The sequence below is a fragment of the Panthera pardus genome, unplaced genomic scaffold (genome assembly GCF_024362965.1).
Source record: "Panthera pardus isolate Hobbes unplaced genomic scaffold, ASM2436296v1 HiC_scaffold_1, whole genome shotgun sequence".
Classification (NCBI taxonomy): Eukaryota; Metazoa; Chordata; class Mammalia; order Carnivora; family Felidae; genus Panthera; species Panthera pardus.
The window spans coordinates 55,339,422-55,351,619 of record NW_026526654.1 but is presented as its reverse complement, the minus strand read 5'-3'; the positions used below and the strand labels follow the sequence as shown (position 1 = coordinate 55,351,619).

At 34.9% G+C, this 12,198-nt stretch overlaps 1 protein-coding gene across 5 annotated transcripts in view; it reads right to left on the bottom strand.

Moving 5' to 3' along the window:
* DIAPH3 (diaphanous related formin 3) overlaps positions 1–12,198 on the bottom strand; it is a 504,744-nt gene that overhangs the window by 279,128 nt on the left and 213,418 nt on the right. For all 5 annotated transcript variants that reach the window (XM_053898946.1, XM_053898962.1, XM_053898954.1 and 2 more), the window contains one exon: positions 6,444–6,539. In XM_053898946.1, coding sequence (XP_053754921.1) covers positions 6,444–6,539 — 96 coding nt within the window. The remainder of the gene's footprint in view (positions 1–6,443; positions 6,540–12,198) is intronic.

Here is a 12,198-nt window from a genome sequence, read left to right as displayed (position 1 = left end):
GAAATTATGGATGGGTATAATCCTTAGTATACCAACAAATGGAATAAAATATCTAAATGTTATTACAAAACAGATTAATGAAATTACAAAATAAAAACCCTGTAGTAGACGCTGAAAAGCAAAAAATATAGTAACTATATGATCTCAAAGAGGTCATCAGTAAATAATTAATGGGAAGAGAACAAAACCTAAATACATACATCATGTACAAAACCAGTTGCTTATGATTGCAGAATTAAATGTAAATATTAACAAAAACAAATACTAAAATAAATTTAACATGACAATTTAGCTCCTTTATGGTAAGAGAACATCTTAATCATATAAGTTGTTGGAAAATATGTGAAAAGAGTGATCTCTGACAACATAAAAGGAGAACAAGTCAAAGCACCTTAAACAATTAAAAAATAAGGAAGCTGAGGGGATAAATCTGCCCCAAAAAGCAAAGCATTTTTTTTCTTCATTTAGAATACCCTGAGGTCTAAAAAGGAAAATGAGCAAAATGTATATAACCTTATGGGCACCTGGGTGGCTCAGATTAAACATCTGAGTCTTGATCTTTGCTCAGGTCATCATCTCAAGGTTCATGAGATGTCTCTGACCCTCCCCGCTCATGCTATCTGTCTCTCTCAAAAAATATAATCTTAAAAAATATATGTAACTTTAATTAAAAGAATAAGAGAAAAAAACAAAACTAATAATATGTAATAATGTGTTAAACCTTAGGAGTAAGCAAACTGAGAAGGCAAAGTGTTAAAATACACCTGAATTGCAAATTCTGTAGGATTAGTAAGATTAATCAGAATCTTTGAAATTATTAATTCCCTTTGAGAAGCAATAAATTCTACTCAAGAAACCTAGTCTATGGATACAACAAGAAGATATAGAAAAGATTATAACATTTAATACAAAGATCAAAGGATAAAATTACTCTGAGGCATAACACAGTCATGGAGAGAAAGAAAAATTATACTTTTACATATTTCAGCCACTAAGACAAAGTGGAGAGATGCCCTGGAATTATCTACTTCCTCCTCCCGAAAAAGGATATTTTGGATCTCAATCAAGAAATATCCTTAGCATAGCATTAGGTATAGTGCTGTCCAATCATTATGCTGTACAACTGAAACTAATGTAACATTGTGTGTCAGCTATAACTCAAGAATAAAAAAGAAACCCTTGAAATATCTAAAAAATATACATAAGTGTGTGCATGTATTTAAATCTTAAATCCATTTCTGAGCTATCCTTAAAGGAAGGAAAACAGAAATCCTGGGAGAAAAAAATATTCAAGGAAAGATTGAAATAATGGCCAAGGGAAAAAGAAAAAGATTACTAAAAAGAAACAAGATTTGGAGGATTTTTTACTTTTTGAAAGTAAAAAATATATATACACACATACACTAATGACATCGAAAACTCAATGTATGGATTAGATATAATATAAAGAGAAAATTGAGGACATGAAAGACCACAGGCAAAAAAGCAATCCAAAACACAAATTTAAAGAGATGGAAAAATAGTTGGTTAAGAGATACAGAAGATAAGTAAAGATACCTTAAAAATGTCTACTTGGATTTACAAAGGGAAATCACAAAAAAGAACAGAGTTGAAAGAAATCTTATCTGAAGAGAAAATGTCAGAATATTCCAGAATTATAAAGAGACACAAATCATCAACAACACGAAGGCCCAACAAATTCCAAATATGATATATTTTTTTTAAGCCACTCTAGAACCTTGCAAAACACGAGGCATTGGTAAGGTTAGGAAGTAGGAACATTCAGGCGCTGATGGTGGAAGAATAAATTGGTACAAACGCTGCCCAGATATATACTTAGAGGCGGAGTCACCTAACTTTTTCTGCTGAGAGTCACATAGCCATTATTTTAGGTTTTCTAAGCTATTCAGGCTCTGTCACAACTACTCAACTGTGCTATTGGAGCACAGAAGCACCCACAGACATTATGTAAACAAATGTCCTGGCTAAGCTCTGGTAGACTGTGTCTTAACAGACAATGGGCAAGATTTAGCCTGAAGGCCATAGTTTGCCACACCTTGCCTTAGTACCACCAAAAATGAAAAACAACACAGAAGTCAATCAAGGGTTAAATGAATAAAGTGTAACAGTCAAAGAATGTGTTAAAAATGGCAATAAAAATGAATATACTACAGCCAGATGCATTAATATGATATGATGCTGTTTATATAAAAGTCAGTCAGTTAAAAACTAAACAGCTTATTTAGGAATATGCACATGGTTGGTAAAACTATAAATAAAAGGAAGGAAATATTTAAACCAAGATTTAAGAGAATGGTAACTTCTCATAGGAAGGGATATAAAATTGGAAAAGGTCATATGTAAGTCTTTAAAGTATGAGTCATGTTCTATTTCTTTAGCTGTAGGTGTTTGATTTATATCATTAAATGTAACATGCATTTTCTATATTCTCTGATAATAGGTCATAACAAAAACAATTAAAATAATTTTAAATGAATAATATGGAAACAAAATGCATGGGGAAAAAGGGTGGCATACTGTGTGGTAACAGATTAAGCTTAATCAAGTGAGGTCTGGCTCCTGGGAGCTACTCTCAAAAGCCCTGGGAATGTCCTGCCTGATAAGAGTTTCTATGTTTACTGGGGACACTGGGTCACACTAACAGTCTATGCTAATAATGTGAGTTATGGTGGGGATTTTGGGTCACACAGTATTAACCTGTCCTCCCGAGGGTCTGAAAACCAAGGTCAGTCACACAGTTTTGGGTCAGGTTCACCCAAAACCAAGAACCAGTAAAAACATTGGACACCAAGGCTTAAGTGAGCCTCCCTGGTTGGCAATAATCTGTGACTATTATTACACATCATTGCTGGGAGAAGCTAGAGATGTCCATGGGTGAAAATTTCGTGCTCCAAACTCTCCTAGACACCTCCCCATGTGCCTCTTTCCTTGGCTGATTTTAATCTGTACTGTTTAATCATAAATCAAAGAGTTTTCAGTCATTTCTGTGAGTCCTTCCAATAAACCATCATACTTAAGATTGGTCTTGGAGACCCCCAAACTTAACTGGTGTCAGAAGTGAAGGTGGTCGTGGAGATAAAAAAAACAACAAAACTGCAGATAAAAACCTACTATGATCTCACTTGCACATTTATGTAAGTACAATAACAGAAGTAAACATAAATAACACAACATGCATAACTAATATAGTAACAACTATATAAAAAGATAAAAATGTTAACAGAAGGGTTTACTGTGTGAATGGACATCATTTATTCCTTTACTTTCATCTATATTTGTAATTCATTCTCTGCCTTCCAGTATTAATATTCTACAGTTAAAATAACATGCACATTAAACACCTATATCTATAAAGACTGAACAATTTTTTTTATAGTTTATGAATAAGATTTCTGGCAAACATTTGCTCTAAGGGGGAAAAAAAATGACAGAAAAGTTGAAAATGGCCTAATGCATAACACCCAATTCAGAAGACAAGCATAGATCTTTAAAAAACAAATTAGAAGTTACTGAGGATAGGAGATACTCATTTAAAGCCTCCAAAAGACCCATTAAAGTGAATATTTTTACTAACACACATCTTATCCTTCAAAATGTGACTATATAGGTCCCACTGGAAGCTCTGAGTTCAGTGAAGAAATGTAAAGTGTGCAGATTTTGGAACCAGTCACACATGTTTTCTTCAAGGGAACTTATAAATATTTAAATCTTTACATTAATTCATAGATTCCAGGGTTCCTCCCTTTAGAGCTCTAATATTCCAAAAATCTGGTGAAGCATATGAACCTTGTAAAACTCCTGAGGCCTCTCTTGATCCTCGAGTGCCTGGAATTCTTTTATGCTCAGCGCAGGGTCTCTGCCAAAACCTTTATGAACTCAAACATAGGGAACCTAACATACTTTTGAATAAATAGGTAAATAAGAGAGTAGATTTTACATCCTTTCCTCAAAATTCTATCAAATATTTCAGTTAAGAGAAATCTAAGAGAATGTATTGCAGATTTCTAAGTGGCAAGACTCTGTCTTGTCCTATCACAAGACTCTTCCCACAATTCAGTATCTCAAAAGACTGAATTTCAAAGACAAAAAACAGCTGTGAACCAGATTATAATTATGGTCAAGATTATAGGTTGCTAAAGCTTCTTAAAGCTTAAATCATAACACTTGCTACAATCAGAGAGGGCAAGAATAATCCAGGAATGGATTACATCATAATATGAATGGCATAAATTCTGGACTTTTCAATATTATACTTTAAAATGTGTTTAATAATTAAAAGAGTATATATATATATTTTTTTTTCCATATATTCAGCTAAAGCAAAAAAGACAAACAATATCCTTCTCCATGAAAATGTGATTCTGTTATCTCTAAACAGGAATAGTGTATGCTATACCTATTATTTTCAAAACAGGCAACCTTATTCAAGTCACTGAACGGTTATACCCATCTGCAACATCAATGCTACTACCTATGTGATAGGGTTGTAGTTAAGATTAAAGGGCCAAATTTAGAACACAGAAAGGTAATCAATAATTATTAACCAATGCAATTAAATTTGAAATCCCATTTAGCACGTGTTCTGTCATATATAAATAATACTAAAGTCAATTATTCAACTTTGAGATAGATATTTAAGCTAACTTATTATGACTGACTCATCTAAAAAGAATTCTATGTAAAGGGCGCCTGGATGGCACAGTCGGTTAAGTGTCCAACTTGATTACAGCTCAGGTCACGACCTCACAGTTCCTAAGGTCAATCACCGCATCTGGCTCCACACCGTGCGGAGCCTGCTTCGGATTCTCTTGCTCCCCCTCTCTCTCTGACGCTCCTCTGCTCACTCCCTCTCTCTCTTTCCCTTAAAATTTAAAAAAAAAAAAAAAAAATCCATTTGAATTGGTACTTCTCCAGGACCCCTATAACAAGGCTGTTTAGAGTCTAGACTAGGAATTTGTAATCTGGGTCATAGACACTTTTCAAGAAAATCTATGTTTTTCACATCACAGAGAATATAATTTTTTTGTCATTATCTAAGTTAATAATGCTTTGAAGCCAGACAATGTTCCTTTAAGGGGGAAAATTCCCTGAAATGCCTGTATCATGTAACACTCCCCCAAATCTCAATAGTCTAATCATGCACACACATACACATACACGTAAATTATCTCTAATTCAGACTACATGTCCATTACACATCAGAAAGACAGAGCCCTGATACTTGTGATCTTCTCATCAGGGTGATAGACACCATTGTGACTGCCATACAGGGTGCAGGGGAAAGGGCACTGGAGTTTCTCACACCACCAATAAATGCTCCCACACAAAAGCTATCTCATCTCCGCTTATACTATCATTGGCCCAAGCAAGTCACATGATGACATCTAACTTCAAAGGTATCAACTTGTGCCCCAGAAACAGAGAGCAATATCTTGGCCAATAGCATTAACGTCTACACACTATCCATGTGGATCTTGGCATACCTACACTGCAGAAAAGGGGTGGCCCTCTGTCAGAGTAAGCAGGAAAGAAAGGAGATCGCAAAACTTTCACAAAAGGAATGTCAACTCTGTCTTTCACACTTACTGCCTCTAACATAATTCCCTCTTTAATCAATAGCATGGATCTTCATCCTCTCACCAAAGAATTTTTGTTCCAATACTTGCTAAAAGCTCTCTTGAGTCATGTAATAATTGAAAGGAAGACTAAAAGCCATGTTAACTTTTCATGCCTCTAGATTCTCCACATTGCATCCCTCTCATAACATCAGAAAATAACATACATATCCTATTATCTCAGTTCCAAGCAAACTATCTTTGATGTATTTAAGTTGCAGTTAGAAATGAGTTAGAAGCAAAACTCTTTGCCCTCTTCTCCCATTCAGTCAGAAAGACAATTCAATGCTAAGTATTTAGCTCCTGTAACAGTAATTAAATCTAAAATATTTCCAGTCATTACTTTTGAGGAAAGGCTTTGAACTGCTCACATGGGATAATGGAATTCATTTTTCTCATCATCCTAATTTCCATTAATATTCCAACCTCTTTTGTGTGTGATCAAGTATCAAAAATAATAGAGATTCAGAGGTATAAAAGAAATAATCCATTACTATTTTTTAAAATATGATGTTGTCACCCAAATTCCTTGTTATTTATATGCTTAGACAAAGGATAGCCTTTTTTTTATTCAGCTATACAACATATACTTTCATTCTAAATCCTTTCCTTAGCTTTTTTCCTCAAGTACATTACATTTTGAAAAATTTAACCCATCATTTGCTTAAATGAATTATCTTTGAAGTTATTATGCAAATAATAAAATATTAAAATAACATAAAATGAAAAACAAGTCATAAAGAAATAATTTAAAGGAACCACCTCCAGTGTTTTGCTAATGTAATAGTATTGAAGTTTGATACGTACAAAGGTTCTGGGCAATTTTAGAATCTAAAAATTTAAGCTCTTTAATTTTTTTCTTAATAGCTTTCTTCTCTTCCAAATCTTCCTCTTCTCTTCTCTCTGTAAAAGCAAGGATAGATCCATGTCAGTAAGGCATTCAGCAGCAAAAGGACAGTTTGTGAACTATTATCAAAGAATATAAAAAAGATACAAATCTTTTAAAGAACATGGATATAAAAATAATAGACACCCCAAGGCCTGTTTCAGATAGGCACTGGTGGTTCTTCTGCTAGAAAAACTAAGAGTAAATACGTGAAGGTCTAACAGAAAAACTAAAAATAAAACTGATTGCATTATTTTAACCAATACCATTGGGCATAACAATGAGAACACTTAGCTCATATGAACAGTATACAGGACACAATTACAGAAATAGACTTACACTTAGGGTAAGTTAAGAAGTTAGCTCAAAGAGTGCTAAGCAAACACACACAGCTATTTTATGTCTGATATACCATGCTTATTTAAAAATATAGCTCATACTAAACCAGAAGAGTAGATGGTTTATTATTTGTTTTCCAAATCTATAAAAACAGTCAAAATTTGATACTTAGCTTACATTATCTGAGTGTTTTAAAATCAATAAATGCATCTAGCCTCCCTCTCCTTAGTAAAAGAATAACAGAATAAGCATCATGCTAAACACGAATCTATGACCTGTCCTCACAGCAAGGTATAGGATAGTCAAAATTAAGATCTGTAACATCCTATCATCTTCCTTCTCCTTTGTGTTCATGGATAGCTCTTCCGGTCAAGGCCAATCATACAAAATTAGGATCTTGATAACAAAGAATAATGGAGCAGTGTTTGTTAGATATGTACAAATAAATCACTAATACTGGGGAAATAGCTTCTAAAAGAATCTTCAAACATATAAGAGGGCACATTATGTTATTTTCTACCAAAAAAGCCTATTATATGTTTTGTTACATAGTTTGAGGGATCAAATTTTATATTTTTTCTAAATATTAATTATCTCTATCATTTTATTAATAATTATCTTTTTCAACCAATTTTATATTACACTTTTATCCCACATTTGTTTTTCTGGGTTTTTCATTCTGTTCCACTGCTCTAAGTACTACTCCTGGTCAACTATCATTCTGTCTTAAGCACTGCATGATATATCTTTTTTAATTGAATGTTCAAATCATTTTTCCCTTTCTACATTTTCTTTCCTTTTCTCCTTCATTTATTTTTCTACATGAACTTTAGAGTAATTCAAAAGTTCCAAAAATAAAATTCATTTGAATTGCATTTGACTTGCAAGGCATTTATAAATAGATTCAAGGAGATTTGATATGTTGACAATTTTTCAAAATTCCTAGTCATCAACATGACATGTGTTTATAATTATTCAACTTACCACAGTGATCTTCCTAGGCAACCTATATACTCACTGTTACTATTAGGTGTCCTAAGTAAATCCAAATCATACTCTTAAGTATGGGGATGGGAAGTGGAGGGAGTGGTTAATTCTACCTTTCCCCACTATAGTTTGTAACTAGTTATGGCTGGTATATAAAAACTACTAAATTTTGCATACATGCTTATCATCAGTAACTTCACTTATACTTTCATTCAAATGAATATTAAGCACCAATTAAAAGGGGTTGTGCTAGGCAATACAGATACACTGTTAAACAAAATAGAGACATCCTGACCTCACAGAATAGGGGGAAAAAAAGAGTTACAGAGAGGGAGGGAAGCAAACCATAAGAGACTCTTAAGGACCTAGAATAGACTAAGGGTTGATGGGGGGAGGGGGAAGTAGGTGATGGGAATGGAGGTGGGCCCTTTTTGGGATGAGCACTGGGTGTTGTATAGAAACCAATTTGACAATAAATTATATTTAAAAAAATAAATAAAGACCAACAGCAGTAAATTCAAAGCAAATGCCAATTACAATGCATGGATATATATGTAACATTTTATTAGAAACCACAGCTAAATAAAGAAGAATTCCATAACCCATACTTATCAGGGACAGTCTTCATGTAATAAATATCTAATCAAAAGCTTGAAGGGGAAAAGGAGTTAGGTAGGAGAGAAGATTTTGGGGTGGGAGGAGGAAGGATCAGATAAGGAAAGGATAGTATTTGGAGATCTAAAGGTGCAAGAACTTGAAGGGTACAGAAAGAAGAGAGAATAATAAGAACAGAGAATATTGAGTAGAAGTAAATGACACCAGAAAGTAGCAGGGACCACATCATGCAAAACCTTTTAGGCCAGGTTAATACGTCTGGATTTTATCCTCCAGACAATGAGGAGCCACTGAGATTTAAGTATGTGACAGATATCAAAATAACTGCATTTTAGAAAAAAACTCAGGCTATGGAAAGAGTGGAAAAGTACGAGGGTAGGAGGTCAAGACAGAGGGAGTTACAGAAATCCAAAGGAGAAAAAATGGTGCCCTCACCTGAAGCAGCAGAAACTGGGATGGACAGAAGGGATGATTTCCAAAAGGAGAATCCAGCCCACATCTGTCTCCTGAATTCCAGAGTGAATACCCAGGGGTCTACTTTCAACATCTCTACTTAGATGTCTAAGGGGCACCTTGAACGTCACATGTACACACACACCCTCCACACCTTCTCATCTCAAAAAAATGGGAATGCTCTTGTTGCAACTGCTGAACTCAAAAAGCTTGAAGTCATCCTGTTTTCTGCTACTTCCCAGTTGACTCTAACTCAAAAACGTTCCTTGAGATAAGCACTCCTTACCATCTCCCCAGCTACTGCTTTTCCTATCATCCTTTCTCACCTGGTTCATAACTGCCTTCAACTCATCGCCCACCTCCTGGTTTGACTGACTGCAATCTCAATCTCTTCACCACAAGGCAGCAAAAGAATCCTGCTTTCCTTTACTGCCTTATATGGAATAGCAACTCCCACCCAGTATTCCCAATCACCATTATGATACCTATTTTTCTCCTCCAAAGCACTTACTCTTGGCATACTATCAATTTACCATTTGTCTTTCTTCCCCTCATTCCAAAAAAAAGTGTTTTAAAATGTAGCAACTTTGTTCATCATTATATCCTTAGCACCAAGAGTATGGTCTGAAACATATATAGCAGGTATTCAGTAAATATCTGTGTGATGTAGGTTTGTATGTGTGAACCTGCACACAAAAGGGAAAAAGAGAAGGGCACTCGGGGCAACCAGGCAGCTGATAATGGTGTTTATTTGATTCATCAAGAAATGAAAAACATGTTTAAATACTCAAGTTTTAAACACGTTGTGCTTGAGAAGCTCTTGTACATCCACACAGTCATGTCCAAGAGGAGGCTGTATGTACAGATGTGGAAAAGAGAAACCTGGAATGGAGATACAGGGCACAGTCCTACCAGTTAGTCCACTCGCTGTCATAGATTTTTCCAGTTACCACCAAAAATGACACATTTGTCACCTTACTCCTAGTAGTTAACAGAATGAGACAAAAGGTTTACAATTTTCAGATGAAGGCTAATAAAAATTATGTTAGTAGACTTCCTCTCCATAACCTGACCAAATGGCAATCCTCTACTTTTTAGAAAATGTACATTTTTTTTATCTTCATCAGGAAAAAAAAAAAAAAAATCCAGCATTTTTGTTTTAATCAGTTCATTTCTCAACACCAATTTCCTTTGACATTCTGAAAAATTTTCTAGCCTATTTAAAGAAAAAAAGTCAAAGAAACTAATAATTTTAAGTATGTTCTGACCATCTACTAGGCATTGCCCTGAACACTTTGTTACACTCCCTTGCATAATTCTCATCAGTACTCATACTACAGCTATCACCATAATCACAGTGAGAAAAGGAATGCTTAGGGCAAGTAACTTCAAGCAGCAGATCTGAAGACAGTGATCACAAGACTTCCTCTCCAATATTCCTTCCTCTCGTTTCAAAATATGTTAGGTGTCACATTAAAATAACAAAGTGGGGGAGGGGGAGATAACCAAGTAAGCTTGACCACTTCAACCTCCAAATCAGAGGCTGAAATAATTTTAACTAATTCTGCCTTTCCATAAAAATGACAAATTAGATTCTTACTGAGTTTAACGTATCAGCATTCCCATAATGCAATGAAATTATGGTTTTCTCCTCTCTTCTCTATTACCAAATAGCCAAAGGACGATTGGGAAAAGATGCAACTGAAATAGTAAGCAGAATACAGACCAAAGGATATGAAGCAGTAAAGCTTTCTGAAAAGAACAAAAGCATTAAATAAACAACAGTAGAAATCAGATAATCACTCCATGAGCCAAATAGACTGATTTGGATAAAATCTTAACCACGAAAAAAAAAAGTTTTTAAGTAATGTTGAACAAATAAAATGAAGCCAGCTAACAGACTGCCTCAAATCAGTGTGATAGCAGTGAAGATGCTTATACAAAGGTCCTGATGAAGCAGGATCTAAATGTTGGCAACAATGATAAAGATGCATTAAAGAGGAATAAGAACAAAGGACAATGTCTAGTGGAAATGAAATTCATACACAAGGTCCTATTTCATTTACCTCTGCTCACATCATTTCTGTGAGACACAAGCCACGACACAGTGCAGAGACCCGCAGGGGAACTTGGGCTTGGCATCTGCCACCAGGTCCTGCATCCCCAGCTCCCACCACCGAAACTCAGCGTGGCTTACATCCCTCATCTAAGACCTGGGGACACACTGGACCTCTAAGATGGGCCATCAGAAGGCAATGATGATAATGATGATATCATCATCATAATGATGATAATGACAATGATGATAATCACCTCTCTCAGCCTCCGCAGTGACAAGGAGATAAGGGACAAGAATCAGAGCGCCTAACCACAGCTCACGAGCCAATAGGAGAACACTTTTTGGGCTCCTCCCATCCACTGGTAGAGCTCCTCTTCTAAGGCTATTCTAAAAAACACTTTCACTAAAACACTAGATTTTCTCAAGTGTAAGACAAAACTCTGAAACATAAAGTCCAACTATTAGGGCCATCTGTACTTGTGATCTAGCTTTTTTGCCATTAGAGGTCTGTGTTTAATCTTATTTCCTAGAGAGGTTGTGTAAGGCGGCATTTTTCCAACAGAAGATTAATACTGTTCAAAAATGGTTCTGATCACTAACACAGCATATGCCGCATTTTATGAGTGTTTTATGTCAGAATGGAGTCAAAGATGACAAAACTTTCTATGTTGCCAAGAGCCATGAACTGAAAAAGTGTTTTTTTAATTACATTTTTCTCTTTATTCTTTTTCTATTTTCAAAGTTTCAAAAATAGCAGCAAAATTTTATAAAGAAATTTCCTTTCAGGATCTTTGCTTTCATACTAAATTTTCCATTAAAAATCCTAATTCCATGGTACATGGTTATACAGTTTATTCCAGTTCATTTTGCATTGTGCTCCAATCAGATTGATTAAAATGGGATCTTTTTTTCAGGAATGAGATTCACATATTCTCTCATACATTGTTTTCTCACTGCAAAAAATTCTAGAATATTCAGTTATCGGTATGTAAGCAGCTAGTCTCCACTAAAGTAATACCACACAAAAGGCAACACCACAGGCTTCTCGTTCCATAATGGAGTATTCTAAGTCAATGAATGCTACTAGTAATTGTTTATTCTTTTTTTATTGGTGCTTCCTGGAATGTATCTCATGTCACTATGTTTGTAAAATACTACACGTTTCAATTTTTTCCTGGTATTCATTTAGCACAAATGCTATTAAATTGTACACGTTAGATGTT